Below are 20,647 nucleotides of genomic sequence, written 5' to 3' on the forward strand. Positions count from 1 at the left end.
TATCCATGCCAGTACCTTGCCCCTACCACCAATGGCCTCTTATCTTATTTAGCAGCCTCCTGTGTGGCACCTTGTCAAAGGCCTTCTGAAATCTAATGAGCTCATGTCCATTGGTTCTCCTTTATTTGACTTGCTTGTTACATCCTCAAAGAATTCCGACATGACCTCCCCTTAACAAAGCCATACTGACTCAGGCCTATTGTACCATGCACTTCCAAGTACACCACAATCTTAGCCTCAAGAATGCCTTGCTCCTACTTCTCAGCTTAGAAAGGCAATAAAGAACACATGCTTTAGAAAGGGGAGATTAACAAGAATGAGCTTCAGTGATGTGACTAGGTGGATAAACTAGGCTTACAACACAAACAGAAAGTGCTGGGAAAATTCAGCAGATCTGGAAGTATCTGAAGAGAGAAAAGCAGAGTTAACATTTCAATTCCAGTTTCTCCAGCTCTTTTTCACCTTTCCTTCAGATCAGCAGCATCTTTTTTAAAATTCATTCATAAGATGAGAGCATCACTGGCTAGGCCAGCATTTATTGCCCATCCCTAGTTGCCCTGAGGACAGTTAAGAGTCAACCACATTACTGTGGGTCTGGAGTCACATTTAGGCCAGACCAGGTAAGGATGGTAAATTTCCTTTTATAAAGGACGTTAGTGAATCAGATGAGTATTTCCCCACAATCAACAATGGATTTATGGTCATTGTAAAAATCTTAATTCCAGACTTTTATTGCATTCAAATTCTACTGTCTGTCATGGCAGGACTCAAACGCAAGTCCCCAGAATATTATCTGAGTCTCTGGATTAACAGTCCAGAGATAAAACCACTAGGCCAACACCTCCCCATCTGTGGTCTTTTGTTCTATTTTGGGTGACACGGTGGCTCAGTGGTTAGCATTGCTGCCTCACAGCACTAGGGTCCCAGATTTGATTCCGGCCTCGGTGACTATCTGTGTGGAGTTTGCACATTCTCCCTTTGTCTACGTGGGTTTCCTCCGGGAGTTCCGGTTTCCTCCCACAGTGCAAAGATGTGCAGGTCAGGTGAATTGCCCAAAGTGTTAGGTGCATTAATCAAAGAGAAGTGGGTCTGGGTGGGTTACTCTTCGGAGGGTCAGTGTGGACTAGTTGGGCCGAAGGGCCTGTTTCCACACTGTAGGGAATCTAATCTAATCTAATCAGAAACTGGGCTTCTTGATAAAGATTACAAGGAGATTTGACAGAATTGCTCGAAATCATGAGGGAACCTGGACAGAGGTAAATGGAGAGAACCTAATGCCACTGATGTGAGTACTAAGAATCTGGGGAGAAAAAAGCTGAAGATCTGGAATAAAAACAGGAAGTGCTTGAAAAACTCTGTTGTAGAGTAGCAGGGTAAGGAATGAGATTGGTGGGATACTCTTTGGAGGGTCAGTGTGGACTTGTTGGGCCAAAGGACCTGTTTCCACACTATAGGGATTCTATTGTATGCAGCACATGAACTAGCTGTTACATTTCCCCATGTTACAAACATGTCTACATTTCAAAAGTACTGGACTAGCTGCAAAACCCTAAGGCATCACATGGAGCTATGTAAATACAAATCTTTCTTTTCTTCAGAGACCTACTTTTCCTCCTAGTCAAGCTTAACATCTTAATTTTGAAATTCTCTTCCTTATTCAAATATCTCCATGGCCCCACCTCTTTCCTCCCTACCCCTGGCTATTCTTCGGGTCCAACACTTCCACACTCCTCCTCCCTAGAGTCTCTATGCTCCCCAATTCTGGACTCTTTAATATTTACAGTTGTAATTGTCCCAACATTGACAGTCATGACTTCAGCAGCCAAAGCCTTAACTTCTGGAATTCCTTGCCTAAAATCTACCACCCCCACCCCTCTTTAATATCTACATTTGACCAAGCTTTTAGCCTCCTACCTTATCTCCTTGGCTCAGTGTCAAATTTTCTGAAACTGCTTGTAAACTACTTTGAGCGGCTCAATCACACACATTATCATCGGCAGTCCCTCACAGACAAGGGCAACTCTCTCCCACTCTCAGGGTGAGTCTGTTGGTGGCTGTACAGACCAATGGGGCTGCCGCAGGCTCTGTTACACTGGGGGCAGTTTGTGGTTGCGAGAGGGGGAGGGTGAGGCATTGGTGTGACAGTGCGCTCCTTACGCTATTGTCACCTGGCTTCCATCTTTTTCCCGATGGCAAGTCTTGAGGTGCTCGACGTCTTCCCAGATGTTCCTCTTCCACTTTGGACAGTCTTTGGCCAGTGATTCCCAGGTATAAGTGGGAATGCTGCATTTTGCCAGTGAGGCCTTGAGGATATACCTGAAGCATTTCCTCTGTCCACCTGGGGCCTACCTGCCACTTCGAAGGTGGGAGTACAGCGGTTGCTTGGGGAGTCTCGTCTGATCATTACATCGAGGGTTATTTAACTGGTACTGATCTGTAAGTGCTTAATAGTTTAAAAGGACCTTTATTTTATATCTGACCAGCGTTGAGTAGACAATACATTTGAATAATATGCAACTCAAGTCTGCTGACCATGCAGAACGTGGAAGAGTTTGAAGGAGCAGTTTGCAAATTTTGCACTGTGTTTTTTATGTGTGCCTGAACACAAACTGCTCGATAGGAGAGCATAAAAAAAAAATCCACTCGGCACCCAAATTATGTTGCAACAAACTGGAGCATGTTTACCCAACATTATGTGCCAGCATACAATGAGATCATTGGCTGAGGTGACCATTCCTGAAACTGCCAGACAATGTAATGTAACCAATGTTCAGGGAATCAATACAGGCAGCTGGGAAACTAGGCCACTGTGGTTAGCTGCAATAACCAGAGTTTTAATTCTGGAATTGGTCTGTTGCTGTGTCTCCTGCAGTCACCATAGCTCCAGGTCTGTCAAGCCTCATTGATAGTCAGCGCCGTTCCCCAATTTTATGGGGAATGCAACTGTGTTTCATAAAGCAAATCGTCCTATAGGAAGCAAATGTTCCATTTCAGCAGAAGTTGCACTCCTCAGTTTGAGGGACATGTGGAAAGCATCATATTTTCAATAACTGGTTTCAGCCTGTAAGTTGCAAAGGAAAGCCAGCTCCGAGCTCATCAGCCCGTCTTCTTTCCCCCCTCCTCCTCTTTTCAAGACTCTTAATGATCTATATATGATCCCACCCTCCTTCCCTCCCTCTTCTAAATGCTGCCTCTTCAGCAGAATTTTATGGGTACACCTCCCTCATGACTAACTCTATTCCCTCCACCACTTCTCAGAAGCCCTCCTTTATCTACATGTTGCCTGACATTCAGTCTTGGATCATCTGCAACTTCCACCAGCTAAACAGTGGGAAGATAAAAACTGTTTGTCTTTGACTCCTGCCACCTGTCCTCACACTATTGATTCAATTTCTCTCTTTGATCACACATCTAGTCTGTGTGGAGTTTGCACACTCTCCCTGTGTCTGGGTGCTCCAGTTTCCTCCCACAGTCCAAAGATGTACAGGTCAGGTGAATTGGCCATTCTAAATTGCCCACAGTGTTAGGTGCATTAGTCTGAGGGAAATGGGTCTGGGTGGGTTACTCTTCGGAGGGTCAGTGTAGACTTATTGGGCCGAAGGGGAATCTAATCTAATCTAATCATCTCAGGCACAAATTTACCCTCAGGATCTTATCTAAGACTGAGCTGAGTGTCTATCCTTCCTATCAAAAGCTGCACATTGCCTACTCTGAAATACCTTGTGCTCCCTTTTCCCTCCCTGACTACACTCCCCCATACTTTTGTAACCTCCTCAGACACCAAAGTCTCCCAACATTCTCCATTCCTCTGAAGCTGGTGTTCCTTTTAAATCTGAACCTGTCTATCCATTTATCTCACCTTTTGAGACCATGTCCTTTTTATTCATTTGTAGGATGTGGGTATCTCTGGCTGACCAGCATTTATTGCCCATCCCTAGTTACCCTTGAGATGGTGGGGGGAGTGAGCTGCCTTCTTTAACCGCTACAGTCCACCTGCTGTGGGTTGACCCCAATACTCTTAGGGAGGGAATTCCAGGATTTTGACCCTGAGGAAATGAAGGAATGGCAATATATTTTCAAGTCAGGATGGGTGAGTGGCTTGGAAGGGAACTTCCTTTGATATATATGGTGTTCCCATATATCTACTGCCCTTATTCTAGATGAGTTTAGAAGGTGCTGTCTGAGGATCTTAATGAATTTCTGCAATGGATCTTGTAAATGATACACACTGCTGCTACTGAGCATCAGAGGTGGAGGGAGTGGATGCGGTGCCAATCAAGCAGGCTGCTTTGCCCAGGAGGTGAGTTACTTGCCGCAGCATTCCTAGCGTCTGACCTGTTCTTGTAGTCACTGTGTTTATGTGGTCAGTCACTGGTGTCCCAGGCATTGGCATTCCCTCCCCGAACCTTTACATCTTTCCATTTCCATCTCTGCCTTTAATAAATCTCTTTAAAACCTACTTTGTTAACAAAGCTTTAGTGTCTCTTTCCTGTTATCTTTGGCTCAGTGGCAATTTTTTCTTTGCACTTTAATTACATTAAAGATGCTAAATAAATTCAAGTTGTTGTTTGATCTCATTAAGTTCTCCCAGGTCAGGTTATAGGGGAAGTTCCATGCAAAATAAAATTGCTATCCACGTGTCACACAAGATTTCCTTGGAGCATTTCATTACAACACCGACTGCATTTCAGAAATAACTAATTGGCTATGAATCACATTGGGATGTCCTGAGGTTATAAAAGGCACTACAAAAACGCAAATCTTTTCAAGTCTATTATCCTCCGACTGCTGTTCGCACCCTTGTAAATACATCTGTCCCATAGTTCACTAAAGCTCCGTACTATTGGTGCAGCTGACATATAAGTCAAGTCGTCCTATCGGAAAGTGACTTATCCAGGACAAACCGTAGAGCTATAGTCGTGGGGCTGTAAGAAAATACTGGCACTTGTGTTTGTAGTGTTTGGTTTATTGATTGGAAGAAAGAAGCCATTTTATAACCCTGTTCTACGACTCCCCTACTGTTCAACCAACCCAGAATCTTCAATCCCAGTAACTAATACCAGTTAAAATACAATTGGTATAAAACCTTATTGCTAATAATGTACAAATAACTACACATGACTAGGGACCATAACCAGCAAGGCAGTGAACAAGAACAAGATTCCTGAAGAAGGGCTTATGCCCGAAATGTCGATTCTCCTGCTCCTTGGATGCTGCCTGACCTGCTGCGCTTTTTCAGCAACACATTTTTCAGCAGTGAACAAGATACAGTATGCCAGGGCTGTGGGAAGAGATTGTGGTTTGCCTAAGCACTCTGGAAGGTTGGTGGGAAAGGCACAATGTCATTGAATCCCTTTTCATATTCGAAGGAAGCCAATGAGGTGGATAAACAAACTATTTTTTCCAGGCAACCCAGAACAATTGGAGCAAAATGAGAGCCAGTCCAGTCAGGCACCAAATCAAGAAGCTCTCCCTCTCTCAGAATTGGTTGTGGAAATCCAGAACATTCTCCCCAAGGATGCTGGAGGTCAACTGAAGGTGCAGCAAGTAAATAAAGTCGAAATGAGGCCATGGTGGTTTAGAGTGGCAGTACAAGCTTGAAGGACTGAGTGGACTCTTCTTGTCAGTCTGTAACGGTGGATGGAAAGAACCCATGAAACAGAATCTTCAAGAGAAGAGGATATAATAAAGTTTTCTTCTTTACAGCTGGTGGTGTGCTTCTGTCAGGACTCAGCCCCAGTCAGAGGAAAATATGATTATATCAATTTGATACTTCAGGAAATTAGGACATACAGCATGGAAACAGACCCTTCGGTCCAACCAGTCCATGCCAAACATAATCCCAAACTAAACTAGCCACATCAACCTGCTCCTGGCACATATCCCTCCAAACCTTTCCTATTCATGTATTTACCCAAATGTCATTTAAAGTTGTAATTGTATCTGCATCTACCACTTCCTCTATAAGTTCATTCCACACGAGCCACCCTTTGTGTAAGAAATTTGCCCCTCATATTTTTAGATCTCTCTCCTCTTATCTTAAAAATGTTCCCCTAGTCTTGAAATCTGCCAGCCTAGAGAAAAGACAATTACCATTAACTCTATCCATACCTTCTGTACTTGAAAAACCTCTATCAATCGCCTCCAGTGCAATGGGAAAAGTTCCAGCCCATCCAGCCTTTCTTTATAACTCAAACCTTCCATAAATCCCCTAAGATGATTCACAAGAACTGGGAAATAGATTATGCCATTTGGCCCTCAATCCCGCTCTGACTGTAGCCTCAACTCTGTTGACCTATCTGCTATCCCATCTCCCCTGTTGTAACCCTTTGCTTCCTTGTCAATGAAAGATTTAACTCAGCCAATGAGCCAGCCACCATTGCTCTCTGGGAAGAGAATTCCAAATGCTAAAGACCCTCAGAGAAAATGTTTCTCCTCATCCTGTCTTAAATGGGGAGACCCCTATCTTTCCAACTGTAACTCCTAATTCAAGACCTCCTTACGTGGGGGATCATCCTTCAAGATCTCATATGTGTCAACAAGAGCATTCATCATCTTCCAAACTCCGAAGCTCAGCTACTCCTTGTAAGATAACTCTTTCCTAGAATCGAGATCAATGAACCTTCTCTGAATTTCAAAATGAGTTTTGCCCTCTTTGAAAGGGACACGCAGAGGATGGTGCATGTATGGAACGAGCTGCCAGAGGAAGTGGTGGAGGCTGGTACACTTACAACATTTAAAAGCTGTCTGGCTGGGTATACGAATAAAAAGGGTTTAAAGGGATTGGGGTTAAATTCTGGCAAATGGGACTAGATTAATTTAGGATATCTGGTCGGCATGGATGAACTGAACCAAAAGATCTGTTTCCGTACTATACAACTATGGCTGTAGGTTGATCAGGTTGAGCCTATACTGATTGGAGATTAGAAGAATGTGAGGTGATCTCATTGGAACAGCAGTCATTTTGGGGCCATATTGGTGAACACTATAGCGGCCAATTCACTGCCCACAGTTCTTTTCTCCTTATGATTGCTGCTTGCCCTGGATTGATGCAAGAGCCCTTTTGATCTGCATTATTCAGAGTGATGTTAAACCAACAGCCCACACCTCCAAAGAGGCCACCAGTCCGCAGTGAATAAAGCCTCCCAGTATCTCCTCCATGAGCAGTTCTCTGTCTACATTTTGGGCTGTCTCTAATCTGTTCTATTTCCTTTTCTTTACTATTTTGTGAGTTGTGCTGTTGCTGGCAAGGCCAGCATTTGTCACCCATCACTAATTGCCCTTGAACAGAACGGTTTGCTCATCCATTTCAGAGGGCACTTAAGAATCAACTGCATTACTGTTGGTCTAAAGTCATATACAAACTAGGCAGGGTAACGACAGCAAATTTCCTTCTCTGAAGGAATTTAGTGAATCAGATGGATTTTTGTGATGAGTTTTTTGTGGAGTCACAGTGACTAATAAATCATTTCAGATTTTTATTCATTGAATTCAAGTCCCACTAGCTGTTGTGGCAGAAATGATTGAAGGGGCAGGCACAGTGGAACATCAATTAAAAATTCTAAACGTTTAGCCAAGTAATTTCACATTGAAAACACTCTCCCTCTATTCAAGTTAGTGGCCAAAAGAGCTGGAGTCCCACTTTGGGCGACTGTCTGTGTGGAGTTTGCACATTCTCCCAGTGTCTGCATGGGTTTCCTCCAGGTGCTCCGGTTTCCACTCACAATCCAAAGATGTGTACATCAGGTGAATTTGCCATGCTAAATTGCCCATATTGTTAGATACATTAGTCAGGGGTAAATGTAGGAGAATAGGTCTGAGTGGGTTGCTCTTCGGAGGGTTGGTGTGGACTTGTTGGGCCGAAGGGACTGTTTCCATACTGTAAGATATCTATCTACAAAAAAATTACAAGAGCTGGAGTAGGCTATTCAGCCTCTTTGAGCTGATCTTCTCCATCCACCTGTCCTGGTCACATATCCTTGGGCTAGCAAAAATATCAATCTCAGATATATATGATTATTTGAGACTGGATCTGCTGCTTTCTGCAGGAGAGTGTTCTAGCACCCTTTGTATGCAGAAGTATTTATAATTTCTAAGTTAGGTATGTATGTCCATGTACATGATTGAGAAGAGCTTAACATGTAGGTCCACCCAGTATTTAGGAAGGATAGTAGAAATTTGGCCTTTATTGCAAAGTGAATAGAGTATCCAAGGAGGGAGGTCTTCCTACAACTGTACAAGGCATTGGTGAAAGCTCCTACAGTACTGTGTGCAGCTTTGGTCTCCTGAAGGAGGAACAGACTTGTATTAAAAGCATCTTAGAGAAGTTTCACTGAGCTGATACCTGGGTGGAAGAGGTTTGTCTTATGAGGAAAAGTTGAGAAAGATGTTGTGAAACTTCAAACGGTTCAGAAAAGCTTTACAAGGATGTTGCCAGGGTTGGAGGCTTTGAGCTATAGAGAGAGGCTGAATAGGCTGGGGCTGTTTTCCCTGGAACATCGGAGGCTGAGAGGTGACGTTATAGAGGTTTATAAAATCACAAGGGGCACGGATAGGACGAATTGCCAAGGACTTTTCCACAGGGTGGGGGAGTCCAAACCTAGTGGGCATAGGCTTAAGATGAGAGGGAAAAGATATAAAAGGATCCTAAGGGACAGCTTTCTGAAGCAGAGGATGGTGTGTGTATGGAATGTGCTGCCAGAGGAAGTGGTGGAAGCTGGTACAGTTACAACATTTAAAAGCCATCTGGCTGGGTATATGAATAGAAAGGGTTTAAAGGGATTGGGTTAAATTCTGGCAAATGGGACTAGATTAATTTAGGAAATCTGGTCGGCATGGATGAACTGAACCAAAATTGGGGCAGCACAGTGGTGCAGTGGTTAGCACTGCTGCCTTGCAGCGCCAGGGGCTCGGGTTTGATTCCAGCCTCAGGCGACTGTGTGGAGTTTGCGCATTCTCCCTGTGTCTGCATGGGTTTACTCCGGGTGCTCCGGTTTCCTCCCACAGTCCAAAGATGTGCAGGTCAGATGAATTGGCCATGCTAAATTGCCCATAGTGTTAGGTGTATTAGTAAGGAGTAGGTGAATGGGTCTGGGTGGGTTACTCTCGGAGGGTCGGTGTGGACTTGTTGGGCCGAAAGTCCTGTTTCCGCACTGTAGGGAATCTGATCTAAAAGATCTGTTCCCGTGTTGTACAACAATGGCTGTAAGTTGATCAGGTTGGGCCTGTACTGATTGGAGATTAGAAGAATGTGAGGTGATCTCATTGGAACGGCAGTCATTTTGAGGCCATATTGGTGAACACAACAGCAGCCAATTCACTTGATCATAGTTCATTTCTCCTTATGATTGCTGCTTGCCCTGGATTAATATTCTTATGATAAACCTGTGTATACCCTTGCACTGGGCCCTTGCACTTGATTACGTTTTTGAGTTCAATCACCTGACTTGTGCATAAATATATTTAATAAATAATACAAATAAATACATTAGTTATTAGTTCAGTAAATGAACTAAGTGATGTTATCTTTGGAAGCAGCCTGAGTGCCCTGCCCTCTGGTCCATTGCTATATGGTTTCATTTTAAATCCAATGCACTAGGAGAGAATGCAGACAGCCCCACCTTAGATGGATGCAGAAATGCAATAACAGAATGGGCAACACAGGGAGGATTGATCACAGCTGGACGGTAAAGCGAGAAATGGTTCTGGAAGCAGACCCACCCACCCCGACTGAAATGAAAACAATGGGCGGACAGACTCACTGCAGTTGAGATTATCCAAGAATCATAACGTACACAGAACTTGAACACTGTTGAAAAGGTGAAGCATATTTCTGAAGCTTTTTATCTCCTGTTGGATGTGACTGGCAGCAATGGCTGAACAATCCTGACTGCCCTCAGTTTAACTAATATAATCAATTTGAGGCAGTCAAGCTTATAATATGATTAATTTATACGCGCTGGAAGCGATATACGTTCTGACGCAATGACTGTTCTCTGCAGACAGGAGGAATACATTCAAGTGTTGCACCTTCTTTGGATATAACCAGGAGCTTAGGAAACTCTCTGTTGCTTTCACTCATGGCAACACCTTCAGCAATAAGAGTCGCCTTGCCATCAAATCAACATGCCATAGTCGAAATTGTTGTGATCATCTGAAATTTGGCCTTCTTGATTCTGTCCTGATGAGCGCAGATGGAAAACTCTGGCAACACAAGGCCCTTTTCAGCAAACTTCAAGTTCTGTGATTGCTAAGTGATTTTACAGACAGAACTCTTTCCCTTCCTAAGAGCTAGAACTGCACGGTACAGCGGTTACGTTCCAAATGGCTGTGAACAGATAGGTACGACTAGGTTTTCTTCCTGCCCTCAACTCAGATGGACCAGAGAGTACACCAGCAAACACTGGCAGACATCTCCCCACCCTTCACAACCAGAAGAAGAGGCAACTTCAGGAATATATGAGATTTCACTTCCACACAGAGACACACATTAAGGAGTTTTAAGATTTCCGTGCATAAAGACTAGCATGTCCACGTGCTCAGGGGCAAGAGCTGAGCGTTTGCTATAAATGCCATGCCCTGCCTCTGTGAATATCCAGTTGGCTGGCACCACAGTTGCTGGCACAGCAAGCAGTTTCCTCGCCACACTGGCAAGTAGTGGGTACTGGGTATGGTGTGTCTTCCACCATAGGAGCGGGTCCTGGCAGAGGGACGATGCCTCACTGGTCTGGAAGTTGCTAATCTCCTGCTCGGCCTGCTGGTGGACAGAGTTGGCTGACGCGCTCCTCACGTTACACAGGTCTCCCAGCAGGTACTCAATGCCTGAGTCATGCTTGGGCTTCTTGGCTGGGTTGGGGCCAGTGCTGGATGGTTCTAGACTGGAGCGTCCACTGGCTGGCGGATGTAGCCGTGCCAATTCAGACGCCTCCCGCTTGAGGGCGTGGAGGGTCTCCACCCGCTCGGCCTGGCTTAGGAAGTCCAGGCCTCGGAAGCGCGGGTCTAGCGCGCAGGCTAGGTTCAGGACCTGGTTGACCTCCCGGTCAGAGTACCACTGGTTCAGGTTGGCACAGATGGTCTGCTTGATATCGTGGGCCAGCTCCGAGTCACTCTCGCTGGCAGCCAAGTGCTTGTACAACAGGCTGGTAATCACGGGCTTCACCAGCGACAAGCTGGAGAAACGCTCCTTGGTGAAGGTGGAGGTGGCAATGGCCAATGGCTTGAGGATGTCCACTATCTCACGGACCACTTGCCAATCGTCCAGCTTCAGCGCCAAGCCCTTCTCCTGTAGGCTTTCACTCAGTCCATCAAGGAAATGTCGATGCTCCTGCAGGCTCTGCAACATGCTATAGGTGCAGTACCACTTCATGTTGCCATTGAGGAACATCTTAGAGTGAACCTTCAGGGAAGGCTCGCTGGAGCTCAGCTTGTCCCTCAAGGAAGGCGAGGAGAAGATGGACTCCATTAGCTTCTTGCACCGAGTCAGCACCCTGAGGATCAAGGGCTGCTGCAGGGCTGAGTCAACACAGTTCTGCAACACGTGGCCGATGCATGGTAGGGTCTTCCAGCCCATCCTGGAGGCAGCCAGCTTGACATCGACGTTGCTGACCATGACGGAGTACGAGGTCCGCTCCTGGATTCCCCACTCGTTGGCGATTTCCAGGAGAGCCAGCTTGATGTTTTCTGCTGTGGTTTCCTCAGTGACAGGACGGCTGGATAGCACCTGATGCTTGAAATCAAAAGCACCATCAATGTGGTGGACGATAACCGTTACATAGGAGTGAGCGCACTCGTGCTTCCACAGGTCAATGCTGACCGTGCAGTGATGCAGCGGCTTCATGGAATCCATCACCCTCAGCTTCGCCTGGTTGTGCATGTCCTGCAAGACAGACTGAGCAAAAAAGCTTACGGTGGGAATCTTGTAAGTGGGCTCCAGAACACTCATCATCTGGACAAAACCCTCCCCCTCGATGGTCTTCAGAGGCAGCAGATCAGTCACAATGAACTCCGAAATGGCCCTGGTCGTTCTCCCAATGGGAGGCGTGACTCCTTTCACAGTTCTTGATGTAAGGTCTTGTGGGTACGAATCTAATCCCTTCTGCGGTGCAGAGGTGCCACCAACTAGCTCATTGTACTCCTGCCTGTGCTTGTAGATCAGGTGCTGCCTCAGGTTGGTCGTGTTGCCACTGTATGACAATCGGACCCCACACAGTTTGCAAATAATTTTAGTCTTGTCAAGGATGCGCCCCAAAGCATCTCCCTGGAAACCAAAGAAAGTCCAATAGCGGCTCTGCGCCCGCCCCAGGCTCACTAGGTTCTGGGTTCCTTCCAGCATGGTGCCTGGGGCATCTCTGTTCATGTGGCAGATGCCACTGCTCTGCACGTTGGCTTTGTGGGCGTGAATGATGGAGGCCACTAAGTCACTACAGTTGTACTGCTCATGGGGGTTAACGTGGCTTGGGATCCCATCAGGAACTTTGCTTTGAAGGTCTTGAAACAGCTTCATCAGTAGCTCCTTCTCGCCAAACTCATACTTGAAGTGTTCACCTATGGAGGGGAGGGGAAAAACACCTTTAAACCGTCCTTGCACACTAGCTTCCAGCTTAAGCATTTCACTAGCACAGATATCCTAATCAGTCCTTACCCAGTTTTAGCCCCAAAGTCCTAGCATACTCCTCTCCGATCCACACCAATAGCTCAACTCCCGCAGTAATTGTCTGGCACACCCGGTAGTAAATTTTACTGCGGTACTGAAAGACAGTCAGATTGTGTTCCTCTTCACTTGAAGCACATGCCACATACCTACAGGTCAAAGACAGAATATTGATAGGGAGCCATATTGCATATGGAGTTGGTCAGGGTATTACAAATATCAACAGAAAAAAACTAAATTGAATAATGGCTGCATCCATTCTAGAGTCCCTTCCATCAGTTTAAAATTGCGCCTCCATAATGGATGGCTAATTTAAAATACCCCTCAGTAATTCAGGACCAAAAGCAATTGCCAAGTGAAGTGGAGGCTAAGAATAGCTGGATCAGGGTGTGCCAATGTTTCTCAGCCCTGTATTCAGTTTTTATTCACTGCTGCAGTTTGCTGTTGCATTTACAAACACATTAACAGATTTAGGATCAGGAGTAGGCTACTCAGCCCCTCAAGCATGCTCTACTATCCAATAAGATCATGTCTGGTCTGATTCCTCCACATTCCTCTCCACCCCCATGACCTTCCGCCCTCTTGCTTATCTCAACTCTTGTTTCTCTATTTTTCTCACTTATTGGTGGACATTTTATTTCTTTATTTTTCTAATTTTTTCCTCTAAGAATTTATACTCAAGAATCTGGTACCTAAAATGGCGATATAAGTGGCAGTTTATACATTTTTCACAGTACTCACTTGAGTATCTGTGACAATAAAGTTAATTCTAATTATCAAGAATCTATCTACCTCTGCTTTAAAAATATTCAAAGATGTTGTCTCTACAGCCTTTTGAGTTCCAAACAATTATGAACCTCTTATATAAATAAATTCTCAACTCTGTCTTAAATGGCCTTATTTTTAAACAGTGAGCTCCCACAACAGAAAGCATCACTTCCACATCAGACTTGTCAAGATCCCTCAGAAAATTATGTTTCAATCAATTGTATATGCTAAAAGCTGGAGAGATCAAGGCTTGGCAGTATGATAGACATACGGGAGCACTGGGGTTTCTCTGTAGTAAAGCTCAAGGAGCTGGGAGATGGAAAATAAAAAATGCAGGAGCAGTAGTGTCAAGAGAGTGTAATTACAGTGTGACACATTTACATTAGTATTTACTGTAAGTGATGTGGAAATAGGGATCTGTAGCAACAAGAACACACAAAAGATTTGTGACAAAAAGGCGGTAATTAGGAAAATGGAGTTATGGACAGGGAGTGCTGGTAGATGTACGAGCAGAAGTGTAAATTACGCCCCTATGAAATGCCCTGGAACATCTTTTACATACAAAATGCCGTAGAGATTCATAGCAGCCCTACAAGCTTGGGCACTGCATTGCTAATTCAAAGGCAGAAAGCAAAGCATTTTGTGACACTGAAGTATCAGGGCAGTCATCTCTAACTCCAGAATAATCTGCCTGTCAAAAAAATGTTGCCGGATTAAATTATCAGGAATATAATTCAGTGAAGCAGAGCACATAGTGACATATCACTGCAGGCAGATTCAATGCTTGAATAAATTGTTTTGTCATAAAACTTGATTCACATATCCTGATCCTTCACTAAACAATTCTCTATAACACACAGCAGTTTCATCTGCAATACCAGTGCCATCTCAAGGTGCACCAGTATCCCCAAGGTGGTTCTCACATCTTAATATTAACTCTCTTCTCTTTGTCACCAATATGCCTTCTTTCCTCATATTATCATAGCACAGGAGACAGTCCACTGTGTCTACACTGACCCTCTGCAGAAATAATTATTCACCTATTGTCATTCTATTAGCTTCTCCCTACAACTCTGCACACTCCTCCTTTTCAGACAATGCTCCTATTCCGATTTGAATGCCTCAACTGAATCTTCCTTCACCACATGCTCAGGTAGTGTGGTTTACATCCTAACCACATAACGTATTCACAAATTTGTCTCTGTGTTGCCACTTTTGACAATTACCTTAAATCTGTGTCCTCTGGCTTTTGGTCCATTCAGCAATGGGAACAACATTTCCTCAGCTACTCTGCCCAAACCTCTCACAATTTTGAGTGGCTCCATTAAATCTCCCCCCCCAACCTTCTCCTTTTCAAAGAATATAGTCCTAATTTCATCAATCAGTTTACACAAATGACGTTTCACAGCCCAGCATTGTCTGTCATTCTTTCACATTCTTTCTGAAGGGGACACAATAATTTTCTCGTTGAGGCTACAGTTGTGTTTTATACAAATTTAACATAATTTCCTTGCTTTTCGACATTCCTGATGAAGGGCTTATGCCCGAAACATCGACTCTCCTGCTCCTCGGATGATACCTGACCTGCTTTTCCAGAGCCACACTTTTCAACTTTGACTCTCCAGAATCTGCAGTCCTCACTTTCTTCTCCTTCCCACTCTATGCCCCTATTAAAAAAGGTCAAAAAACACACAACACCAGGTTATAGTCCAACAGGTTTATTCGAAAACACTAGCTTTCAGGGTGCTGCTCCTTCATCCACTAGAACCTGATGAAGGAACAGCACTCCAAAAGCTAGTGTTTTCAAATAAACCCGTTGGACTACAACCTGATGTTGTGTGATTTTGACCTTGTCTAACCCAGTCCAACACTGGTACCTCCACACCATGCCTATCAACAAAGCCTGGGACAATGTGTGGTTTGTTAATCACCTTTTCAACCTTCAATGCTTTGTGCCTATATTACGCCCAGGCCCCTCTGCTCCAGCACCATCTTCAGAAATTGTGACCGTTATTTTATATCGTCTCTCTGTATCCTCCTCACTCATGTTCACTCACTTTAACCTTCATTCTTCTTTCTCCCACCATTCTGGATCTCCCCGCATCCCCTGCCTGGAGTCGATAGAATTAGAGGAACTAGCTGAGGCAATGATATCAGTCAGGTCACAGCTGGAGTGCTGTGTGCAACTTTGGTTGCTTCATTACAGGAAGGATGTGACTGCAATACAGAGGGTACAGAAGAGATTCACCAGAATGTTGCCTGAGCTGGAGCAATTCAGCAATGAAAAGAGACTAAATAGGCTCAGGTTGTTTGCCTTAGGTATACCAAGTTCTGAGGGTTACAGACAGAAAGAGATAGGGAGAAACCTTTCTCCACGGTAGAGGGATCAATAGCTAGGGGCCATAGTTTTAAGGTAAGGCACAGGAGGTTTAGGGATGGTTTGAGGAAAATTGCTTTCATTCAGATGGTTAAGTGTATCTAGAAAAGGTGGTAGAGACAGGAGCTATTAAGACATTTAAGAACTATTTAGATGAACACTTAAAATGCCATAGCATGTAAGAACAAGTGCAGTAAATGGGATTAGAATAGATGGATGTTTGATGACCAGTGCAGTTATGATGGGCCGAAGGGCCTCTTTCTGTGCTGTTAAAATCTCTATGATACCTCATCCAGTTAGCCTTCGACTCATCGGAAGCATCCACATAATAATAGGATCCATTTTCTCGCAGCTGCAACAGAAGAAAATATCAACTGAAAACATTTCCAACAACTTTTCAAAAGGAAGATATCAGCACATTGGAGAAAAATTGGCAAGGCTTTAGTAGAGGGCCCATAGGAGGTCAGCTGACAGGGTAGAAGTGGAAAGATTGTTTCTCCTTGTGGGAACGTCTAGAGCCCAGGGCATAATGGCAGAACAATTTAAGGCAGGGTTGATTATGATCTTTTTTGCTCTCAGAGTGAGATGAACCTATGGAATTCTTTACCATATTGGGGAGTCGAGGCTGAGTCATTAAGTGTATTTGAGGCTGAGTGAGTTAGTGTTTTAATCAGTAAAGAAATCAAGGGTTATTGGGAAAAGGTAGGAATGTGGAGCTGAGGATGATCAGACTGGCCATAATCTCATAGAATAGTGGAGAAGACTCGATGGGCTGAATGGCCAACTTCCATTCCTACATCTTAAGGAGGAGGGATGTTTTATCTCATGCTTCCAAGGGGTGTACACATCACTGTCAACTCCAAAATTTGTTACCCAACCCTAACTGCCTTTGAACAAAATGTGATGATGCTGCTCCTTTTACAAAGTTATGTTGTCTTTGGTTTTTTGATCACAGGGGTCAGAAAGACAGAGGTTCCGTTTTGCCTGGGTTTATCTACTTGAAGAAGCTTTTAAGTTCTCCCAGCTCAGTTTTTCTCTGGTTTGGAGAAAGTGAGATACTGGAAACGTCGACTCTTCTGCTCCTCTGATGCTGCCTGACCTGCTGTCCTTTTCCAGTGCCAGACTTTTCAACTTTTCTCTAGTTTGGTTTGGTTTTAGCAGTCTAATGTTTTGCAGCAAGCAGTCAGTTTTTTGAGGCTGCTGGTCAAAGAGACAGCTTCATGCTGATCCTCTCTCCTGTAAGAACCTGCATTTGATTTTACCTTATTTTGCCAAGGTGATGGTTGTGGGGATGTTGCAAATATTTGGAACAGCATTGTTAAGTTGCGATAGAGTCGATTGGGTTTTCAAATAGTTATGTTGTTCTTGATTCGGTTTTCTTTTAATCGTGTATAAATAAAATTTGTTTTGTTTAAAACTGAATGACTGGGCCAACTGCATCCCTCCTGGAATATCCACTAACACCTGCTTAAAACAAATAAAAAGGTTAGGGTCGGGGCTACCTTCTTGAAATGTTTTGAGGGGTCTGGCCTGGGTCCATAACAAGAGTGGCTTGCTAGGTCATTTCAGGGAGCAGTTAAGAGTCAACCACATTGGAGTTCATCTGGAGTCAGAGTAAGTAAGAACCACAGATTTCCTTCCTGAAGGGGCATAAGTGAACCAGATGGGTTCCTATGATTGACGCTAATTATCATGGTTACCATGACTAAGACTAACTTTAGATGCTGGGTTTATTACAGAATTCAAATTTTACCACGGGATTTTAACCCAAGCCCCAGAGCATTAGCTTAGGTCTCTGCTTTACTAATCCAGTGACATTTCCAATCCATCACCACCACCTCGTTTCAAAAAGGTGGAGAGACAAGAGAAACCAGCATCAGAGAAAGTTGACAGAACGTTAAACCTAGGTTTTATTTATTCACTCTTGGGATGTGAACATCACTGGCAAGGCCAGCATTTATTGCCCATCCCTAGTTGCCCTTGAGAAGGAAGTGGTAATCTGTCTTCTTGAATTGAAGTCCACATGCTTTGGTAGACACACAATGTCCTTAGGGAGGGAATTCCAGAATTTCAACCCAGCAAATGAAGAAACAGGGATATATTTCCAAATCAGGATGGTGAGTGGCTTGGAAGGGAACTTGCAGTCTACGGTGCTCCCATGCATCTTCCTGGAGGGTAGTGGCCTTGCATTTGGAAGATGGTGTGGAGGAACCTGTTTTGACACACAATGAATTGGTATGAACTTGAACATCCTGCCTAAAAGGGTGGTGAAAGGTAATTCAACTTTCAAAAGGAAATTTGGTAAAATATAGGAAATGGAAATAATTGTACAGTCATGGTGGATAGAAAAATTGAGAGTAAAGTAATTGGAAAGTTAGCAAGTTTTGAGAGGATTTGTAGCTCAGGTTGAGGTTCTGGATGTAGGTTTGCTTGCTGAGCTGCAAGGTTCATTTTCAAACGTTTCGTCACCATCCTAGGTAACATCTTCGGTGAGCCTCCGAATGAAGCACTGGTGGTGTAGCCCGCTTTCTATTTATATGTTTGAGGTTCCTTGGGTTGGTGATGTCATTTCCTGTGATGACGTCATTTCCTATTGTGATGTCATTTCCTGTTCTTTTTCTCAGGGGGTGGTAAATGGGATCCAAGTCAATGTGTTTGTTGATAGAATTCCAGTTGGAATGCCAACAGAGACACACACAAGAATTCCGAGAAGCATGGCAAGCAACCAAACCAAGAAAACTCAAACATATAAATAGAAAGCAGGCTACACCACCAGTGCTTCATTCGGAGGCTCACCGAAGATGTTACCTAGTATGGTGACGAAATGTCTGAAAACGAACCAGAACTTGGATAATTTACAGAGCTGGTACAGCCATGATGGGCCTAACAGCATCCCTTCTGTGGCACGTCAACCCATTGTACCACCCAGAATTTGACTTAATGGCAAAAGAATTCATGAGGAAAGATCAACTGATGATATTCTTACCGCCCAGGAGAAGACAGTACAGTCGTTCTTTTCCGTCAGGATGTCCCCATCGAATGGACCAAAGATACAACCCCGTGGGATGGCAGGCAGTGTGCACCAGACGCCGAGCCCACCCTGCAGCCTCTCTTTGATGGTGAGCCCTTCCGGTAGAGTCAACAGTGCCCGCGAGGGCATGCACTCTGGTACCAGCTGGTCAGACACAAATGTTGGCGTGCCGTGGTGTGGGCAGGAATCTCGGAAGTACAACCGGCAATCCTCGCAAACTGAAAGGGGAACACAGAATGTGGAGGTTACTTGTAAGGCACAGGTTCTCATGTCCGCTCAACTTCCTGAAATGCCCTTGCAAAACAGACGTAGATTTCAACAGACGGATTACAATGGTTCAACAAAGCACCTTCTTTTCTAGGGGCAACTCAGGATGAGTTATAAACTGCAGCCTCATAAGTAAAGTCTGCATTCCATGAACTAATTAAAAACGGGAAGAATTTGTAAATATATAAGGCATCAAAAAGTCTCTTTAAACTTTAAACCCAATAAAGCACTTCAGAAGTGCAGTCAATGTTGTAATGTAAAAAAACCAGTCACACCTATTGTCGCAGAACTATTATTTCACAGAACGATTTGGAGGTGCTGGTGTTGGACTGGGGTGTAGGGGTCATTCTAAAAGATAAGAGACTTAACAAACAATCCAGGTCTTTTTCAATATATAATTTCAGTTGCATCACACTATAAACTTTTGTTATAAATTCTGTGTCTTACAATCTCATACACCACAACAACATGATGAAGGAGCAGCGCTCCGAAAGCTAGTGCTTCCAAATAAAGCTGTTGGATTATAACCTGGTGTTGTGTGATTTTTAACCTCACAGAAAGAGGCCATTCAGATTGTTTCTGTACTGATACATTTAGCAATTACCTTTAAGCTGTGCTATACTGAACTTAACCCTTCTAATGAAGGGAAACATTTCTCCCTATCTACTCTGTCTAGACCTTATAATAATCTTGAAGACTTCTACAGAATCACATTTCAACCTTCTCTTCTTCAAAGAAAACAGCCCCAACTTCTCAAATCTATAAACATGATGTGCTTCATCCCTGGAACTGTTCTTGTGAACCTATACTGTACACTCTCTTATGTTTTCCCATCCAGTATGGTGCTCAGAACCGGACACAATATTTCAACAGAGGACTAAGGGCTTGATGCACAATGCAAGCTCCCAAGTTGTGGTTAAGACTCAAACACATTCCCAAGGAGAGGGTCCAGAAGAGATTTGCCAGGATGTTGCTGGGAAAGGAGGGTTTCAGTTACTAGGAGAGGTTGGATAGGCTGGGACATTTCTCACTGGACCTTAGGAGGTTGAGAGGTGATCTTACAGAGGTTTATAAAATCATGAGGGGTATAGATAAGGTGAATAGCAATGCCTTTTCCCTAGGGTGGGAGATTTCAAGACTAGGGGGCATATTTTTAAGGTGTGGGGAGAAACATTCCTTTTTTTAAAAAAAAAAGGCTTTTTGTTTTATACAGAGAGTGGTTTGTGTGCGGAATGAACTTCCAAAGGAAGTGATGGATGCAGTTACAGTTACAATGTTTAAAAGACATCTGGATAAAGATATGAATCGGATATATTTGGAGGGATCTGGGCCAAGCGCAGGCAGGTGGAACTAATTTAGTTTGAGATTATGGGTGGCATGGACTGGTTGGATCGAAGAGTCTCTTTCTGTGATGTATGACTCTATGGCACTAAGTGAGCCAGATGGGCTTTTACAACAATCAATGATATTCATGTGAAATTGTAAAAAGAGGAGGTGGATGGTTTGAGATGCATGCACAGTTACAGGGAAGTCAATGTGGCAGAACCATGAAGAG

The 20,647-nt window shown here is 44.1% G+C and overlaps 1 protein-coding gene across 1 annotated transcript in view; it reads right to left on the minus strand.

Moving 5' to 3' along the window:
- Positions 1 to 4,956: 4,956 nt before the first annotated feature.
- LOC122542194 (E3 SUMO-protein ligase ZBED1-like) overlaps positions 4,957 to 20,647 on the minus strand; it is a 33,947-nt gene continuing 18,256 nt past the window's right edge. The window contains exons 3-6 of the mRNA XM_043679646.2: positions 18,781 to 19,043; positions 16,082 to 16,146; positions 12,641 to 12,798; positions 4,957 to 12,543 (exon numbers count right to left, since the gene is read on the minus strand). Coding sequence (XP_043535581.2) covers positions 10,490 to 12,543; positions 12,641 to 12,798; positions 16,082 to 16,146; positions 18,781 to 19,043 — 2,540 coding nt within the window. The 3' untranslated portion in view covers positions 4,957 to 10,489. The remainder of the gene's footprint in view (positions 12,544 to 12,640; positions 12,799 to 16,081; positions 16,147 to 18,780; positions 19,044 to 20,647) is intronic.

This window comes from Chiloscyllium plagiosum, unplaced genomic scaffold (assembly GCF_037043375.1).
Source record: "Chiloscyllium plagiosum isolate Xiang-an unplaced genomic scaffold, Cpla_swu_hap1 HiC_scaffold_33, whole genome shotgun sequence".
NCBI lineage: Eukaryota > Metazoa > Chordata > Chondrichthyes > Orectolobiformes > Hemiscylliidae > Chiloscyllium > Chiloscyllium plagiosum.